The sequence below is a fragment of the Leiobunum rupestre genome, chromosome 11, assembly GCF_980474605.1.
Source record: "Leiobunum rupestre chromosome 11, qqLeiRupe1.1.hap1, whole genome shotgun sequence".
Classification (NCBI taxonomy): domain Eukaryota; kingdom Metazoa; phylum Arthropoda; class Arachnida; order Opiliones; family Sclerosomatidae; genus Leiobunum; species Leiobunum rupestre.
Window position 1 is genome coordinate 19,638,973 of NC_143394.1, and position 20,984 is coordinate 19,659,956.

Consider the following 20,984-nt stretch of genomic DNA (forward strand, 5'->3'; position numbering starts at 1 on the left):
CTCACCGTCAAGAGTCCAGAGAAAGTCGAAGCGATGCCAAAAGCAAAGAAAAAGTCGAAGAGACGACTAAAAGGGCCCAGAGCAAGTCGACGCGATGACCAAAAGCTTGAAGCGAGTCAACGAAACTCCTAAAGCACAGATAAAGTCGACGCGATGACCAAAAGTCTAAAGCAAGTCAACGCAACTCCTTAAGCACAGAGAAAGTCAACGCGACAACCAAAAGGGCCTGGAGCAAGTCGACGCGATGACCAAAAGTCTAAAGCAAGTCAACCCAACTCCTTAAGCACAGAGAAAGTCGACGCGACAACCAAAAGGGCCTGGAGCAAGTCGACGCGATGACAAAAAGTCTAAAGCAAGTCAACGCAACTCCTAAAGTACGTGATGACCAAAAGCATAAAGCAACTCGACACGTCACCCAAAGCCTAGAGCAAGTCGACGCGACGCCAAAAGCTTATAGAGAAAGAAGACGCCACAAATAAACCTTTGAGAAAGTTTACGTCAAGAAAAAAAATAGAGTTGTTGAAGAGTTAAATGTTAAGGGTTCGCTAATGTATCTTATCTGCAGCAAAGGTCGCAGAGTCGAAGCGCCCCTACTTAATTGATCCGAAAAACTAGGATAAGAACAAATTAGATGAAAAAAGAGAGAAATCGGCAACCCTGCATCGCATCAGAAGCAGAAGCAACTTAACAATCATTGATGACAGGTCAGAGGTGACCGAATGAGAGTCGGTACTTCCACCCCCCCTTCCCGATACAGGCTTTTTTTATTGGTTCAACCGATCATTTTTTCTCGGCAAAACGGAGCTATTATCGATTGCGGGCTATTTTCGGAAACTTACGTTTTCTATCCCCTTTCCAGCCTCGCTGCGTAATCTCAATTCAAGAAGACACTATCTCACGCGATATCACAAAATCAAAACAATAACCATTAAACCGTGATTGGGCTTAGCTCAATGAACATTTTTTTATTTATTTACCCTACATAGATTACGAAGCCTAAATAGACTTATATATAACCGTCAGGACACAATAAATAGCAAAGTTTAAATTTGAATCAATAAGTAATACGATAGTACGACTTGGTCAAATCATGTACAATGAAATCAACATGGGAAAACAAGCGCGAATTAACCAAAAATGAAACGAAATAATAATTAGGTAAATGGTTAGTGCACATTAGGAAGTGTTCGTCGAAGAAAGCCCACCGAGTTTCACAATAAAAGATATCAGAGGGTAGTGAGTTCCATTTGTTAATAGTTCTAACTATAAAATGCCACTGACGATAGTGGAAATATTTGTGAACAAAACGTTGATGTTACGACCCGGAGTGTCCAAACCAGTTGCCAAATCAGAGAGAGAGGCAGAGTAGGTGGAGAATGAGGACGGTACAAAGGGGTCAGCGGTTGGCAACAAGCGAGTAATGGAAGGATCATCATGTACCTTGTGCAGGCAGGGAGATGCAAGGGGTCGAGAGACAATGTTTACATTATTTACAAGGTGCCCAGCTGCAGGAGAAACATCATATCCTGGGACCAAGTTAGTTTTTTTAGTAGTAGTAAGGGAGGAAGCGGTTTTGGACTGTGAGGATGTCCGTGTAGTCGCTTTTCCGTTGCGTATACAGAGGTCCTCTGACTCCTCTTCGCCATTACCAAGGCGGTGCATGAGTTCATTGAAAACAATTTTATGCGCGAGAGATGAATTAAAGCTACTATCAGCTTCACGGAGGGATTTGACTCCCTTCAAACAAATTTTTGCAATTCCCATGTGAGCAAAGGTGATTTTGATGGGATTTTTGAACTTCGGAAAAACTTATCCTGGTGAAAGTGAATAGCAAGAATAGGTTCCGGTTCAATATTGATGGATTAAGGAAGATTAACGACTTCTTTATCATCAGTGATTTTATCAATAGCCTCCGGAATATTGTAAATCGTGGCATTAAATTTTCTGCCGTTCTGTTTGGCTATGCGAGCGTCAATATCCGGAACATGTGTAGAGATCTGTTTATGAAAGGCAGCCATGGTATTTTCCATATCGCGCAGTTGGTCAGACACCGTGCGTTGATAAGAAAGCATGGTTGCGGACACTTTTAAGCAACCAGAATCTATCTCAGCGAGACTCTTGATAACCAGAGCATTATTTATTGCCGTTTACAACTTTTTTTAAGATAAACTATTTCGCACCGTTGAGTATCCTTATTTTCTTCCAGTAGACGGGGTCCGTGATCCCGTTCACCATTTGCCGTTCATCTTCAACGTCTAGTTGATATTGTTGTATATCAGCTGTATGTGCACCTAGGGTTACAGAGAAGACATTCACCGCGTATCACCAAGAGATTTGATAGTGGTGTTTTTATCGTCCAGTGCTTTTTCGATAGTTTTAACGTGTTTTCCGAAAGAATGATGCTGTTGAGTAAGTCTGCCGACATTATTCTTAATGGTGGCAGTTAAGTCAGTAGATGATTTTGGCGAAGCAGGCATTGGCGAGTAAGTAATGCGGAAACGCCGCTATAGTTTATTAGTATTCTTCGGAGTGGAAGTTAAATATGAGGAATGTGTAGTGCTACTGTTCGGGCAGGTAGATCGTATGGACGAAGTACGTCGTTTAGAGATGCTCTGAGGGAAAAGCCAATCGTCTTTGATACGGGAAATGTAACACACGCAATGTTAATCCTTCAAACTGAATTGCAGGCGGAATAAGAGATTCAATGAGTAGTTTTTCCGCTGGTAAGATTAGTCGGAGGATCCCTTGATTTACATTGAAAACAGGTCGACTCTGGAAGTGTAGCGAATGCCCCTAAGCCTTTGCCAAACAAGAATACTTTTTCACGACGTGGCCGCACTTTCTGCATACACGTCACTCGGGTAACCCTAACGGAAGCCTTGGTGATATTTTTATTACGTTAATATTTGCTTCAAAACTAATTTCAACACATTAAAAATCTGAATTAACATTTCATAAGTTTAGCTTAGATTTACCATTACAATAAGCGGATTGGCTTCTTTAACACGTGCTCACCTCGGATGTCAATATATATCAATAGTTCGATTGAGCCGCTAGATGACAGCACTTAAAGTGGGAGGAGTTGCAATTTTTGCAAGTTGGCCAACTTGATACGATTGGTTAGTTTCAATGGCGGCTGACATGTCGCCTGTAGTAGGTGTAGTATATTCTTCCTATCACGAAATAGGAACTTTGTAATTATATGGGATAATTATACGGTTATTCGAAACATATTCCAGCTCAGTTAGGTTTCGGTTGTTTTGGACGAGTTAATTACAGTGATTTCGACAATATTGAAATTCAGTCGAAATCTTTGCTTTAAATGGGGCTTAAGGGTTACTTTTCATATGTAATCCAACATTTGGTTTGATTTTCTTTCATTTTAAAGACTAGGAATGGCTCGAGGAATGGGGTTTTGATCAAGAGTTTAGTACTTGGACTTTCTCCCCCAGAGAACAAAGCCCCAGTATTGATACATTTTCAAGTCTGGAAGCAAATGGTGATGGAGGCATCTTGACGAGAAACAATTTTTATTTCTTAAATTCATATTTCAATTTTTATTTCTTAATTTCATACTTCAATTTTTATTTCTGAATTTCATATTTCAATTTTTATTTCTGAATTTCATATTTCAATTTTTATTTCTGAATTTCATATTTCAATTTTTATTTCTGAATTTCATATTTCAATTTTTATTTCTGAATTTCATATTTCAATTTTTATTTCTGAATTTCATATTTCAATTTTTATTTCTGAATTTCATATTTCAATTTTTATTTCTGAATTTCATATTTCAATTTTTATTTCTGAATTTCATATTTCAATTTTCATTTCGGAATTTCGTATTTCAATTTTTATTTCTGAATTTCATATTTCAATTTTTATTTCTGAATTTCATATTTCAATTTTTATTTCTGAATTTCATATTTCAATTTTTATTTCTGAATTTCATATTTCAATTTTTATTTCTGAATTTCATATTTCAATTTTGAGTACTGAATTTGTTTGAAGGCTTCCAAATAATGGTAGAAAATAATTAACCGTGGGATTTCCCCTACTATGTACAGTGTTTTATCGAAATTATCGCCGAAGTTAGAGAAAATATGGCAACCCCAACGTTTGGAACTAAGTTATTTATTACGATTAATCAAGACAAGATAGTAAAATTTTCGCCGTTTTTATATGGAAAACAAGACTAAAAATTGGTTGACTTTCTAAAAGACGCAAGGCGAAAAAAAGCATAAACTTTCGTTATGTATGTTTTCCCTAGATACGAGCTTTTAGCATTAAGGTATTCAGGTAGCGGCTGGGCCTTTGCAGCAACTACTTAGTTAGTACCTCCGACTCTTTGCTTTCGCGTTCCTAAACCAAGCCTAAACCAAGCGAACGGGAGGGGAGATAAAAACGAAAAACCATTGCAGCAGAGAGGGAACCAAGGCCCGAAACGATAATAGTAAAAACTAGGGGTGGTAGCTGAAAAACATCGTCATTTTCCGACAAGATGAAGTGAAGTAGACGGATGTCAGGGCGCGCGGAAATGAAGGCCGCGAAAATCTGTAGAGGGGGGGGGGGGGAAGTAACTCACGGCACGTCCCCTATCGGTAAAATAAAAGAGGGGGAAATAAAGTGCAAATAGATGGGGAGAAAAACCTTTAAAAAACCAAATTGTTCTTTACCTGGTTTCCCGGGTGTTAGGCTTATCTCCACGCGAAAACTTAGGAGGATTCTGTAGAAGGAAATATAGATAAGGAATAGCAACTTCGTCGCGGGGCTAGTTGGGGTTTCATAATTCCGGTAACATGAAAGCTTGGGTGTCGTTCATTTAAAAATCGATTCAAGGGGTTCTGTGTAACGTTTTTTCTCAAAAACTATATCACCAAATGTAAAGAAAGCCAGTCGCGGCTCCTGTATAGTTGCATTCGCTCGCACTAGATGTCGTTAGCGTAATAATCAAAACAAGTTGAGTAAGCATAAAAATCTAGCCTAAAAGGTGTGACAAATTGGGAGCTTCTCGCGTTGATTGGCTTTTCGGAATCACGTGACTATTAACTTATTAAACATGTGGTTTCGGGAAGCCAATATAGACGGAAAACAACTCTCCATTCGCTTTAAGCCCTTTTAGAAGCATTATTATAAAAATGTTTTTACTTTTTTTTTGATAAAGCCGCCACATACTTTAAGTACGGGCCGAACTAACCAGTTTTCGTGTCGTAACGCACGCCAAATTTTGATTTTCGAACTGTGATCTGAGATATTTAAGGTCAAAGTTCATAATGTTAAGTTTATGGGAATTTAAAGTATTTAAAATGTCTGAATTTTTTTGTTAAGATCTGACGCGATGAAAATTTACAGTTTATATGATGGAGACGAAAGGACCGTAACCGTACCGCCATCTATCAACCATATTATGGTTCATACAACATTTGGAAAATTAATTTCCCTGATATTTCCAGGTTTTCTCCTGGAAATTTCCCTGATATTTCCAGGTGGTAAAACACCGTATGTTTTCGTTTAATCGAAAAAAATTATATATAATTATTGAGTCGCTTCCAGACTCAAACGAATTTCCCTGATATATCCAGGTTTTGGTAAAATATTTAAAATTTCCCTGATATCTCCCTGATTTTTTTGGAAATAATCTGTTTCACTGATATTTCCAGGTTTTCCAGGTTTGTATGAACCCTGATGATAAAAATAACTATTTAGATTTTCAAACAAAATCGACGCGAAATTTTTAAAGTTGTGGCTACCCCCATTGGCACAATGGTCAAAAGTTACCCGTGATAAGCTTTTGCCATTATATATCAAAAACGCTTTGTACCGAAACTAAAATAGTTTTTCATTAGCTCAAAAGTTAATAAATATTGGTCGGATTCATAAAAAGGTACACCATATTTTGCAAACTCAATTTAATATTATTCCAAGTAACTTGTTTAAATTGTTAAAAGGAACTAATGGTTAGAAGGGGATTTTCAACGGCCACATATTTTTAATTTAATTATTTTAAAATATATTTCGTAAATTAAACATGTACATTTGTACATTTTAACTTTCTTATAATCGGTTCTTAATTTCTAAAGATATCAAATATGGCGTCATTCACTATCTAACTAAAGTTACTAGTGTGTAATCTATGCAAGGTGTTTCGATACAACGGTTCGTGTTATTTAATAAGCCCAAGTCATCTAGCGATTTTTAATGCTTTTAGAAGGGTGGATATTGCGGCCACCTGAATTACTGGCTTTAAAAGTTGCTGGACCACTTAGGTGGTGCCTTGGGTATAAGGCTAGCTGATTATTATTATTAGTACTACAGGTGGCCGGGTTACAATACGTAGGAGGGTGGTGGCAAGCCCCAGTGGCTGAACTCACAAGAAGACTACCCGAGGTGTTACACACCGATTTTGTTCAAACTCGGGGGATTGGTAGACCTTCATGTAACTTGAAAAATCCTAAAGGGATTTTACTCAATGGGCAACGGGTTTGCCATGGCAACGAAAAATGTTTTTGACAACATAAAATAACATGGGATTTTGACCGATTTTCCTGTGAAAATTTTTTAAAAATTGATAAAAATGTGACCAATTTTGATTTTTTTCGTCAATTTTTATCAATTTTTTTATAATTTTGGTATTTTTTTTTTTTCAATTTTGTAAAATGGAAATCGGTCAAAATCCCATGTTTTTTTCAATGGGAAAATTTACATTTTAAGTTGTCAAAAACATTTTTCGTTGCCATGGCAAAAACGTTGCCCATTGAATAAAATCCCTTTAGGATTTTTCAAGTTACATGACGGTCTACCAATCCCCCGATTTTGAACAAAATCGGTGTGTCAGAGGCCCCCCCCCCGCAATAATCTCTATGAGGCCCCCTTTTTAATTTTTTTATGGCTAGTGGGGCCCCCCGAAGCTCGAGGCCCCCGCGGGCCCTGCGGACCATCAGCTACGCCACTGGCTAGCCCTTCATGCCACGCGAACCAACAGCTCCATACACTAAATTAGTTGGTCCGCCATAAATTTCGACCTTTACACTCCTTTTAAATTTGGTTTACTAAACACAATGTAAGCCCCGTCTGAAAAGGTTTTATCTGTGGCGTGACAGTTTGTAAAAACGATCGGCTTGAGAAATGCTGATTTGCAGAAACATGACTGACCTGTCCGAAAATTAACGATGATGTCGAGAAGGAAGATGGTGTCTGAGAGGCAGTTGAAGGCAATCCAGCGGGTTGAGAGGTCATCGTTGAAAAAGGAGATGGCTACTGGAAGAACTATGAGGTTCGCAACCAGGAGAAGCAACATGCACAAATCCCAGTAAAACCTGCACAAGAGAAATCATAAAAACTTAGATAATTCGTAAACAAAATTCGAACACAAAATATGTGCTTAGACAATGCTAAGAGGCCTCTCTTGTATTGTTCTAAGTCGAGGACGTACATTCTCAATTTACCATTGACCAAGCAGTCGTAGCATTACAGTTCAGACTCTAAAAGGATCTATTAATTGGTCTGGGGGATGCCTACGAGTAGTCGTAGCATTATAGAACAAAGGCTGAAAGTAGTACACTTTCTCCCTACTAGTTTTTTGTACGACCTTAATCTTTATTAATTGGTCTAAGGGACGTGCACGAGTAGTAGTAGCATTATAGAACAGAGGCTGAAATTAGTACACTTTTTCCGTACTATGGTGTTTGTACTAGCTTAATATCTATTAATTACTTTTGTTGGAATGTGTAAAATGTAGACTTAGCATTATAGCTCAGGGGCTGAAAGTGATACACTTTCTCCCTACTAGTGTGTTTGTACTATCTGAATCTATATTAATTTGTGGTACACTTTCTTTCTACTCTTTTTAGCTATCTGCAGATACGAGAGTGATCTCTATTAATTTGTCGGTTTTTACGTGGAAAATTTCATTGAAATAGTTGGGGACGTTCGTTACGAGGAAGCTACAAGCCGTTCGTCGCTTCCATTAAATTAAAGTATCCAATGCGAGCTTCTCACGTACAATAACATAAATCAATAAATGAATAGAGATGTAGACGTAATCTCGGAGGCCAGACGTCTCCGTAAAGAGTCACTGGCGTTTAATAGCCATTCTCTCTGTGGTCGGGGATCTGGAGAGAGAACACATTTAAGCAGCCTCTTTGGAGAGATACGACAAGCGATAGAGCCCCCAGATAGGAAATCGGCAAAGATCAGCTAGAAAACGATAATTTTTCTCTCCCTACTCGGAGCACCAAACAAAGAAAAGCCCAGAGATGGGGACTAGCAAGTGTTTCGCCTCGCTCTGCAAAATATCCGAGCGTTGCTATTGCTTTTCTGAGTAATGTTGTTTTTTGTGGTCGCGGTGATCCGAGTTTCTCCAATATTCAATCCTTATATAGAATAATTAGACGTTAACATATATCTGTGAGTATGGTGGGAAAAGAGATAACCATTTTCGTTTCTCAAATGAAAGGGAATAGAGGGAAGCACAGTTTTCGTTTCTCAAATGAAAGGGAAAGGAGAGGAGAGGAGCGCCTCTTTCGTTTCCCAAATGAGGCGATAAATAAAGGTGCGCCTAATTTAGATACTCAAATGAGGCGATAAATAAAGGTGCGCCTAATTTAGATCCTCAAATGAGGCGATAAATAAAGGTGCGCCTAATTTAGATTCTCAAATGAGGCGATAAATAAAGGTGCGCCTAATTTAGATCCTCAAATGAGGCGATACATAAAGGTGTGCCTAATTTAGTTCCTCAAACGAGGCGATAAATAAAGGTGTGCCTAATTTAGTTCCTCAAACGAGGCGATAAATAAAGGATCGCCTGCTTTTGTTTCTCAAATAAGACGGGAAATAAAGGAGCCGCTGCTTTCGTTTCTCAAATGAGACGGGAAATAAAGGAGCCGCTGCTTTCGTTTCTCAAATGAGACGGGAAATAAAGGAGCCGCTGCTTTCGTTTCTCAAATGAGACGGGAAATAAAGGAGCCGCTGCTTTCGTTTCTCAAATGAGACGGGAAATAAAGGAGCCGCTGCTTTCGTTTCATAAATGAGACGGGAAATAAAGGAGCGCCTGCTTTCGTTTCCCAAACGAACATGAAAACCCCATCCTAAAAGAAGGTGTAACCAAAGACCAACGATTGGACAGAAAACATTAATTTTTCTTCGGAAGCTTAAGTGCAAAGTCCGTAAGTTGTGAGATCGTTGTTTCGAAGTAGGAAATTTTGTCACCAAAACAATGGCAGACGACTTTCGTCATCTACTGAGAAGTTAGTGAAGCTTCGCGGAATTAATAATAAATGTCAACCATTGAAATAATATCAAGTTAGCAAGCATATCAAGCATTCATATTCTAAGCGACTTAAAACTAATTTTAATAATAAGTACGAACCGATAAAACATTAGCCAATAAATATTTAAAATTATTTAAATTTAATCCTTAAACGTTTACGATCTCCAGCCTTTAAGATGTAATTATTCTCAACGCGAATAATTTAGGGGAGTGACCAACTCAAAATCATGTTACAAGAACCATGAGATCATGGCTCCGTTCAGTAACAGTCAACGGATTAAATCCTGATCTCGCAATTCTTGAAAGAATTCTTATTTACTTGCCGCACCTATGTAAGCTACCATAATAAACCGATTTATTTTCAAGGGAAACAAACATTTAGAGCGAAGCATTAGAGGTTCTATTTTAATGCTGTTATTTAAACTAGATGGCGCCAATTTAAATGTTTCGGTGGGAATTACTGATTTTATATTTGATTCGCCGATTTTAGCTACTAAACAATTTCTACGGTTCAGACTATTGGCGCCATCTGGTAAGTCTTCGGATATTTAAAAATCGGCCTCTAATAGCGTTTCCCCTGTGAACGGATCTTCTCCCTTTGACAAATGTGTTTCTTTATTTAAATTTTTTCAGTCTTTTTTGGGACTAAATATTAACTGATTATCTTTTAAACTCCAAACATATACAGGGTGTTTATGGGAGTACGCTGCAACAAGCGCAAAACCAAGCAACAGGGAAATGCGAACATTAAGGTTTGGTTTCGTGTGATAGGTAAAAAGAACTTTGTAAAAAAGTAAACTTAAACAATATTTAAAGCTTAAGAAGGCTGGGTCCCCGGGGCGGCAATGTTTTGCGATACCCCCCAGGACCATGCAGAAGTTTTCACGGGTCCTTCGTTTTACACCCACCCCCCTCGAGTTTCTCCTATGGCACCTCTGACTACCCTGGTACCCGGGGCGGACCGCCCCCCAACCCCCCCCCCCTTACGCTGCCACTGTTTTAAAGCCCCTACTTTCGGGAGCTAGTAGGCTATACTTTGAAGCTCTCTGGCGCTCTTTTTACACATCGTAGGAAAATGGGGGAAAAACCGGCATACTTCTCAACTGACCCCCTACAACTCCTTCAAATTTTTGTTTAACCTTTTGAAACACCCTGTATAGTAAAAATGGCTACATGTAGAAGCGATATAAGAATCTTAAAGCTTTACCCGATAATCGAATTTTACAGGGTAAACAATCATTCCAACCGCTAGAAAGAGTAAAGTATTATATCAACATGGCCATCTTGTTAAGAATCTTTTTTCAAAGAGTCGACTGAAAATTGGATTTTTATTTCTCGATTCGAGGTTGGTAGAGAGAGAGAGAGAGATGGGGTTGGGGTTGAGGCGTCGAGAACCAGCTAACGGCGCGTCCTCAGCTGACCTCTTCGGAATATCTTCGACGCCGTTGAGACGGGGTATGTCGAATGGGACGCCAAGGTCAGAGTCAGTCAGCAGTCCCGCCCACCGACTCATCTTCCCCGAGCATCCCCCGAGCCGTCCGCGGGGAAGGGGACCTGGGGATCGATCCCCGGCGCGGATAAAGGGGCTCTTCCTCCCGATAGAGAACCCCATCCCCCAAAAACCCAGCCTACGGCTTATCGTTCAAGAACGAATTAAAAGAAAAATAACAATCGATTACGACAGCTGGTGGGTGGAAATCCCTATCCCCTTATCTTGTGAAGACTCACTTCCTCTACGTCATAACGTCGTCTGTGTCGTCCTTTTTTCTTAAGGGGTGGTGGGTGGAGTTCCCCTTTCTCCCTATCTTGTGAAGACTCACTTCCTCTACGTCATAAAGTCGTCTGTGTCGTCCTTTTTTCTTAAGGGGTGGTGGGTGGAGTTCCCCTTTCTCCCTATCTTGTGAAGACTCACTTCCTCTACGTCATAACGTCGTCTGTGGCGTCCTTTTTTCTTAAGGGGTGGTGGGTGGAGTTCCCCTTTCTCCCTATCTTGTGAAGACTCACTTCCTCTACGTCATAAAGTCGTCTGTTGCGTCGTTTTCCTTTAAGGAGTGGTTTTCACTGCGGAAATTACGCCACGACGTTGGGCGTCGACGCAAAAATATCATATTAAGCTTGGTTTCCACTAGGGCGGGTCATAATGTATTTTTCTTTACGCGCGTTAAAAATATTGTAAGTTCCAAAGTTAAGTGACGTGCTTTTAAGCGCGCTAGTGCAAAGTATGCGTTAAAGGCCGACTACATAAATCTTCGGTTTACTCTATCTTTCACTGGAAGTAGGCTTACTGCAATACACGTGTGCCATGCAGTCAGCCTACTTCCAGTGAAAGACAGAGTAAACCGAAGATTTATGTAGTCGGCCTTTAATCCTATTTTCTGTGCGTCGACGCTCGCCGTCGTAGCGTTCTTGCCCTAGTGAAAACCAGCCTTTAGTGTGGGAGAGAAGAACCACCTTCATAAGATTGGAGGAAGTCAATTTTAGCTCTCAAACTTTCAGATTCTACCTATTGACCCAAATCTGTCAGTGATGAATAAATTATTAATACATTTGATTTTATAAAATGGTAATTCCAAAAATACCGAAATAGCGGCACCCTAATAAGAACCGATTAATTACTAAACGTTCGGATCATGAATATTATAATTATTTCAATTTTAAACAAGACTATCAGTGGCGTTTGGCAGATACATATTTTACGATCAAACATTTTGGAAGATAGGTTTTCGCGACCTTATTGTTAAGCAATGCATAAAATGCGGATACAATACTCAAACGCAAACTGCATGTAGGTCGATCCTTTATCTTTTATCTACAGAGTCGCAAAAAGTTATTTCAATAAATATTTTCGTATTCCACTCTGTTATTGGAAAAGAGTCGTAGCGAAATGTTTGTATTAGTTTTAAAGAATCGGTTCAAAGCAAATTCCAAGGCTAAAATGACGCCGATATTTCAATAAATTTGAATTTATAAGCGAAGCGAAATGGAAATACGAATTCGCGATTGGAAGTCGAAAATACATCGTAAATCTCTGTATTGTTTTAATAATACGAAACTGAATATTCATTGACATCCATTGTTAAAAATTTACAGTAGGATTTTTCTTTGTTTTTCTAGCCCAAAACTTTGGAGTTTAGAAACAAATATTCAGTGACCATTATCTTCTGGATACCATACAGAAAAGCCCAAAACTTGAGTTTATTAATTTACATATTATTGACAGTCTGTATTACCAGAAGCGTATAAACACACTATAGCTTGGATTAGTTTCATGGCAAAGCACAGATATACGCATGGGAGAACTTGGATCTGTGTAGTTCTAGCATTTTTTAAATTAATATTTGTAACGCTAAGATGGCGTCCTCTATTAAGAGAAATTGACAAATTTAACAAATAACACATTTTCCCAATTTCTAACTACCTCTAAACATAGTTTTATAAAATAATGTAACGATAAATCTTAATTTAAATAGAGTACCCTTTTATACTACTAACTATTAATAAAATGACATTATATATATAAAATGAAAACAAATTAATGTTATTGAAATGTAATTAAAATGCTTTATATTAATATTACACAATATAACTTATTTATAAAATTATTTCTAATCTAATAATTAATATTATAATACTTATGAATAATGATACGTATTCCTTTCAAGAGATGGCGCTCTAAAATCAACATGGAACAACACAAAAGCGATATGTTGGGGACCCATGGATTAAAAAAACTAGTTTTTGATAATGCATTTCAATATTAATGAAGATAAAACTAGACCGAAACTTTTAGAAATACCGTGAAAACGTGCAATATTTTTGGCTACTTTGTTCGAGGTTACTAGACCTTTTTTGGACTAGTTTTCTTGAGTGACCATGGACTATTGTGTACCATCTTACAAGGAGACATCCCGAGGTGTCTCACCACCAGGGGCACAATATTCATACTTAGTCAAAAGGGGGAAGGAACTTCATACCTTTATTAGTGCATTTATAGCTTATAAAAGGGGGGCATTGCCCGGTTTACCCCCCCCCCCCGGGCGCCCATGTTCTCCACGATTTCAAAATCAGGGGTGGCGTAGACCTTCATGTACCTTGAAAGCTCCTAAAGGGAAAAGTTTCAATGGCCATTCGTTTTCCCATGGCAACCAAAAATGTTTTTCACAACTCAAGTTTAAACTTTATCTGCGTGAAATAGCATGGCAAAAAAAATCGGGAAGAAACACACAAACAAAGATGGCCGCGCTACGAATTCTCGGAACCCTAGGGTTCCTCGGAACACCTTTGGGAACTGCTGAGCTAGGCTAATACCCAAGGCACCCTATTAGGCCCAAGTCATCTAGCGACTTATAACGCGTAGGAGGGTGGTGGCAAGCCCTTCATGCCACGCGAGCCAACAGCTCCCTACACCAACTATTACCGTTAACCTCAACAAGTTTTTATGGAAAGGGGAAACCGAAGAGCTTGAGGGAAAACCCCTTTAACCAGCGGGGAGATAACTTGCAAACGCAGAAGTAGTGGTTCTGAGTTTTCACCCATTGCCACAAGCTGAGATCGAACCCGGCTCCTCTTGCTGCGGGGCGAAAATTATAACTACTCCGCCACCACAACGGTATATTGTATAACCATAAGACTATAATATTGTTTCATGCGTTTGTCACTTTGGGGAATATTTTACTGAGATCTAGTAACGTAGTGACGTCATCGCAAGAAGAAATCTTCCCCTGGTTACAAAGTAGCAAAATTGTCCCATATCCATCCAGAAAAACTTAAAATTTTATAAACCATACGGGTTCGAAAACGCGAAGTTGATGAAACCATAGCCAAAACCATTAAAGGAAGACGTCCCGCTATATCCGGGGGTATGCCCCTCCCAAAGTAGTACCTCCCTCTTTTATATGACTGAAATTTTGATCGATCATGTCCAAATTGATCGATTTCTGCTAGGAACACAATGGCTTTCTACGATATTTGACTCCCAACCAAGGGTTCCTATTAGAGCTCAGCATAAGTCTGTAATATTGTTCCATAAGTTTGTCACTTTGGGGAATATTTTACTGAGAGCTAGTACAGGTGTGACGTCATTACAAGAAGAAAATCTCCCCCTAGCGAAGCGCTGTCAAAGGCTACGTGTGACGCGGGAGCAAGCGGACGCAAAACGGCGACAGTCTGTCTTATGAATTGCTCTCGGTAAAACTTTTTCATATGAAGGATAGTAAGTGTCACACTTATTTATTAATTTTATACACTTATGAGCTCAACGTGCGCCATACGGCAGCGGTACCAGCGGGGGAAAGAGAGCGATATCCCCCCCTTCCCAGTATAATGTCGTCATCGCTTAGGAAAAAAAAAGGTCAAACAAGAAGTGGCGTGAAATAGGATTGGTATAAAATGTTTTAAATGTTTAGTTCATCACCGATGACAGACACAGATAGCTAACCCGTAAATCGCTCACTTCGAAATCTCACGAGAACAGGCCTTTCTATAAAGTAACATTGGTCTTCTTATTTTGATGTTGCTGCTGCGCCACGGGTGACGTATCGATGACGTTTTATTACGAAAAGCCCCGGACGTAAGATTAAATTCAACGAGGCACCCGGTTTTTAAGCATAAAAGGAACTGAACTTCTACGTATTTCGTGACGAATGAGCTACATAAAAACCAGTTCAGCAAGCGTATCTTAATTTATAGAAAGCAGATTGAATGAACTCGCTGTTCGGGCGACATTTCTAAGAATGTTTTCCAAATTCAAAAGCTTCAAATAATTATTTGTTTTTGGCCATTTTAACAATAAAAGGAGCTTAATCTTCGAGCATGAGGTAAATATTTTTCAAACAGTAGCAAACGGATAAATAACCGCGCTATAGATCGATTTACAATTTTTAAAGGGCAGAAACCACTTTAAAGGGGTAAAATTAATCCGAGGTAACATGGTGATGGCGTTATTTGTTAGTAGATGGCGCTCTGATTGCAACATGACGTCATAATTTTGATTTTCAACGATTAGTTGAAAGTTTTCAGTTTTTAGTGGAGAACGGTTTTGGGCGGGATTTAAAATACAAAATTATCTTCCCTGATTGGATAGTTTAAAATTGTATTATAGTGCCATCTATGGCAGAGAGTGTTAACTACTGTTAAAATTAATTGTTAATTTAAATTACAAAAGTTATATATTTTTAATAAGAATTTAAAGTACTATAATTTAGTAATTAATAAATAACTTTTTAAAAAAAGTTTATTTTTCATAAACTTTATAGTGTCGCCATCTACCTCAAACATTATTAAATAGGAAGGTACCTCGGGTGGGTTTCGCCCCTTTTTGCATATTTATCTGTAGGCAATATGTGAATGCGTCAATTTCTTCCAAAGATTTAGGAAATATCGCTTTCAATCTTAAAAGCTAGTTGGTTTAGTTAATTTAAAAATTATTATATATTTTTTTAATATTAATCCAATATAGGAACATTTATACGTTACACAGTTAATTATTTGAAATTAATAAATAATAATAATAATAATAATAATAATTAATAATTTATACATTTTCATTAATTAATACAATTTGGTCAGTTATTAGGCCATAACCCTTATAATCGAGTTGCTTGATCAATATTGTAACTTTAGTAGTAAGACCATTGTCTTTTCACTCAAGCAAAAATGTTATGGTTTAATTGAAATCGGTAAAATTGATCTCCAATCAAAATAAATCCAAGTTTGAAATTTCAGAATGCAGGTCCTTAGCGCTATTTGAGCAATTAGGGCAAAGTGGAATAATTAAAGACCTTTACATTCTCCTAATTGAAGTGAGAACTGGGTTGCAACTACTTAAAATTCCCGAATGACTAACAAATATTAGCTCCGAGCCAAAATATACTAAATCAAATATTTCCAAAATTTACAGAGAACACCGATTTTTAGATACGAAATGCGCTTAAAACTCTAATTCAACTGAATTAATTTTAAATTAAGAAAAATAAAAATACGTTATATTAAATAGCAGAATTTTAAATAAGAAAATTATCTACGGTTTAGTAGAAAACCTCCGACTAATTAGTATATTAAAAATATGTCAGTTAAAATTAATTAAAATCAATGGGTAAGAAATTAATAGGTCAATTCGGGTCTTCTGAAGACTCACTTCCTCTACGTCATAACCTCCTCTGTTGCGTCGTCTACAAGAAATTCTAGCTCTCGAAGCTCGGGAGAGTGGGAACAGACGACGTAATGACGTAAGGGAAGTGAGTCTTCACAAGACCCGAATTGACCTATTAATATATTTCCAAATTTGGCCATAAAAAGGCGGTCACAATAACACTGGTTAAATGGGTTTTCCTCAACGTTCTTTGGTTTACCTTTTCTTAAGAACCTGTTCAGATTTAAGGTAATAGTGATAATATAGGGTAATAATAGCGTATAAAGTTGCTAGCTGACTTGGGCCTAGCTGATTATTATCATTACAGGGTTACTCAAAAAAGTCTTCATGGTTCCCGAAATGCGGTGGTAGTCTTTCTCCAAGCACACTCAACCCAGAAAATTGTCCTAAAATTTTCGTAGAAATTGCAGATTACTAAAACGAAACCCTGAAAGGAAATTTCCTTAAAAGTAGCAATTCCGAGTTAACATATTTTGACACTCAGGCGAGGGAACATCCGGGTTTAATTTATCTCGAAAACGCGTTAAAACAAACACAAATTTGATAAGCGACGCGTTCCATCATTTCAAACGTAAAAGTCTAAGTCACAAAATCATCGCTTCGCTGCGTTTCACATTAAAGCGATTTTAATATCTAATTTTATGACAAAAGTAAATAAAAAGTACCCTTAAAAGTTAACGTATTTCATACAATATATTAAACGTATCAATTAATGGAAAAGTTCTAAAACTACTTAATGAGGTTTGCGTTTTAGAGCTATCAAGATTGGTCGTAATGTAATTTCATGTTCAAACATTTCCATAGTCAATACTGCGCCGAATACTTTTCAAGTGGTTCATAAATGATCTCCTAATGTTTCTTAACGACGACTCATTAACTTTAGACGCTGATGACTCGCTTCTACTGGTCAGGGAAGATTATACTTACCAAACAGTTAAAAAAACTAATAAACAACTGGAAAGTAATAACAAATGGCTTAAGAATAACGACCTTGTATCAAGGATCGAACCGAGCCTCGGCCTCGGTCCGAGGGTCGTCTAAAAATAGCCGAGGAACCGAGGATTTTTCGCTCTTATTAAAAACATGGATAACTGAAATTTTGGCCCATTTTCTACCGTCAAATTTATATCTAAGGAGAATGAATATGTGGAGACGATCGTCCGGCTACCGGCACCTTGAACGCTTTTTCCCCTGTCTCGCGCGGAGGAGGAGTCAATACTCGAAAGTTTTAGTTTTAGTTTTGTAACTTTGGTTTTAGGGGGTGCGGCTGCTTGGAGGGACGAAAAATCTACAATATTTGATATTAAAACTTTTATTTGGAAGCTTTATTTATCAATTTGATCATTTAACCGTTGCCTCGGCCTCTGATGGGTTAGAGTGTGCAATAACTGGTGGCTTTACCAGGGAGTCGGGGTCCGGCTCTTGAAACCCATAAGGGCGGTGGCGCACTGGGAGATGTTAGCTCTGATCAAATGGTCCTATCTCCACCTCCGACTTCGGTCAGGTTTGGGCTGGATACTGAACTTCGGTTCAGGCTAACGGAGAGGGTCCAGGCAAACTGGTCGCCTCGGCGGATTGGGTAGCCTGCTGTGGGGCGGCGATCCTCCGTATGAGGGCACGGCGGACCCATCTCCCGGCCTTTTGGACTCTCACCGGGATCTCCGGTGCCAGCTGTGCCGGGTTATGCGGGCTGCTGTGTGCTCGTCGTTCCCCTTTAGGAGCTCTCTCCAATGGGTTTGGCTCCTTACCTTCATAGGTAGGGTGTCGGCTGGAGTTGCTATAGCATCCATTCTAAATCCCACTGTTGTGTGCGAAGTGGGGATTGGTCCACCCATTGCTGCACCTTCTGCTGGGTTGAGTGGCTTGCGTCAAAGGTGAGACCATCAGTAGTAGGGTTCTGCTACCCATGCTGGATTTGTCACCTGTCCGGGCTAGGGGGACGCTGGCGTAGGGCACTATGATGATAGGCCTTCGGTGGTATGGTCTCTGTTACTAGGTACACCGGGCTATAAATTCTGACACACTGCCTAGGCCTCGGTGCCGAGGCCGAGCATTTTTGAACCCTCGGCCTCGGCCTCGGCCCGAGGCAGTTTTTCGACCCTTGTTCGATCCTTGCCTTGTATTAAATGTTCATATCTTATAGAAAAATGGTTGTTCCCCCAAATATAGAGAAAAAAAAGAATTAGAAAAAATTACTCATTATAAATACTTGGGGTAGTGGTTCGACGAATATTTATCATGGTCAAAACATAGACCACATCGCTAAAAATGTTTCTAGAAATATTTACGCTATCTCACGCAATCGAATTTTTTTTTAAGAAACAAATGAACTATAGCGCAGATTATAAATTACAGCCCTATAGTATTTATATATAAATTAATTAATAACGAAATTCATAACGAATTTAAGTTGAACATTAATACCGCTCACGAATTTCGTCATAAAAATGTGCTCCTAGTAACGATATCTAGCCGTAGACTAAACTTTGTATTCCATGAGGGTATGAACATTTTTAATAACTTGCGTATAGAGCACGCAAGAACCTGCGCAGCCCTTAAAAAATTGACGAGAAAATATGTTTGTAATTTTGTATAATGTTTAATCTCAATTATTAATGTTTCACCTTTCCTCCTCAATTTAAGCTTTTATACTACTATATAATCAATATGGGTATGCCTGTGCAACTTGGGCTTAAAAGTTTGACAAGACTTAGCCCTGTCTCTGTCTTTGTAAAAAATTATTTATCTAATAAATTATTATTATTGTTATTATTCGGAATAAACTATTTTTTTAAATCTGAGACTTATGTGATTTTTAAAATTAAAACTTTTATTGGTTTTCAAATTTTAAAGACGATTTTGACTCTTGGGAATGGTAATAGAATAGTAATTTAATTTATATTTAATTTATTTTTTATTTAATTTATTTTTTATTTAATTTATTTTTTATTTAATTTATTTTTTATTTAATTTATTTTTTATTTAATTTATTTTTATTTAATTTATTTTTTATTTAATTTATTTTGTATTTAATTTATTTTTTATTTAAAATATTTTTAATTTCCGTTTAATTTAACTCTCACTTTGGAAAGTCGTAACAGATGACAGAGGGTTTATTTACGCCCGGTTCAAAGTTTGCAAAATGGTGCCCCCTATGAACAAAAAAGTGCTCACTAGTGACAATTCCCCCCCCCCCCCTCTCTTGCCAGGCTTGAATCGGCTAGTTAAGTCATAAGCCTATCATAAGGTCCCCATAAGCAAAGGTCTAGGCCAAATTTTTGACGATCACATTCCCGTTATTAAGAGGTATGTATTCCAAATCTGCACCTCGTAGCGGCTAGGTCCTCAACTATGCATTTCTGAAATAAATTTCTCGAAATGCAATATGAATGCGTACGTTTTTAAACTTAGAACCACGCGGGAGAACAGATAAATAATTATTTCTATATGGCCAGCCCTAAGCACCGTAGCCAAGGCTTATTCACAATTTTATCGCTTCAAAACTTAAAATTAACACTTATCGTTGCAAAATGATTCATCAGAACCTAGATCTGGCTATTAGAAATAAAAGTTGTGTTTCTGAAGGTATTTATTTTTCAAATTTGAGATTTAGACGCGTTTTGTGTGGAATTTATCAACCCGAGCGTGGCTGCTCTATCAAGTAAGATAATATTTTAGATGTAAAATTTTTGAAAAGAAGATGTCGCTACTGCCTTATCGTCGTACGTTCATTTTCTACTCGCATGGACAATGCCGTAAATTAAAAACTACCACCTCCACTTCTAGTACAATAAAAGTTTAACTTTTATTGTACAAGAAGTGGAGGTTGTTGTTTATAATTTATTTTATGTACAAGTGTCTCTATTAATTTTAATTTTTAACAATGCCGTAAACATGGAGCTCTATGATAGACCTTTACTTATGGGGACCTTATGATAGGCTTATGGTTAAAATAATAAACACAGTGATTACATTTCTTACGTCACTCGCGGTGGATAGAAACGACCACGAGAGGTCGCGATCAAGAACAGGAAAACGTCACTAAAGAAAGTAAAGCCGCAGAAAACGAAAGGTCCCGAAATTAATGAGAGTGAAAAGAATAAACTCGCAAAAATGAAATGAAAGGAACAGATGTCACGATCAGTGGCGTCGGTCACCCTCTGCCGCGTCATCAGTGACTCCCAACACGTATAGCCGATCAAACATCCTAATTGGTTAAGCTTTTACCAAAAACTTCGACCCCCACCTAGGCCCTAAAATAAATCCACCGTCTGCTTTAAAAACCGGAACAAATGGTCTGGATGTTTAAGCTACATTTGTAAGGGCAGTTTAAAGAAACCAAAATTCAAAATGGCGGGGCTTTTCTTAAAGGAGAACTGTCACCACCCTAAAATTGGTTAAAAACTATTTAAATGGATAGAGCACGTCCGAAAATGGTTATACAAAAAATTTCATGTTAATATTTACAGTTTTTGATTTATTATAAGCAACCAAATTTGGTGTTTTATCCCCCCCCCCCCCCCCCGACTCGAGAATCTCAGAACCGATTGGTTGAACGAAATATTA

General features: G+C 38.1%; 1 protein-coding gene across 3 annotated transcripts in view; it reads right to left on the reverse strand.

Moving 5' to 3' along the window:
- The window catches only part of Ih (hyperpolarization activated cyclic nucleotide gated potassium channel Ih), a 93,844-nt gene that overhangs the window by 25,225 nt on the left and 47,635 nt on the right, over nucleotides 1–20,984 (reverse strand). For all 3 annotated transcript variants that reach the window (XM_090162509.1, XM_090162511.1, XM_090162510.1), the window contains one exon: nucleotides 7,153–7,316. In XM_090162509.1, the coding sequence (XP_090018635.1) occupies nucleotides 7,153–7,316 (164 nt within the window). The remainder of the gene's footprint in view (nucleotides 1–7,152; nucleotides 7,317–20,984) is intronic.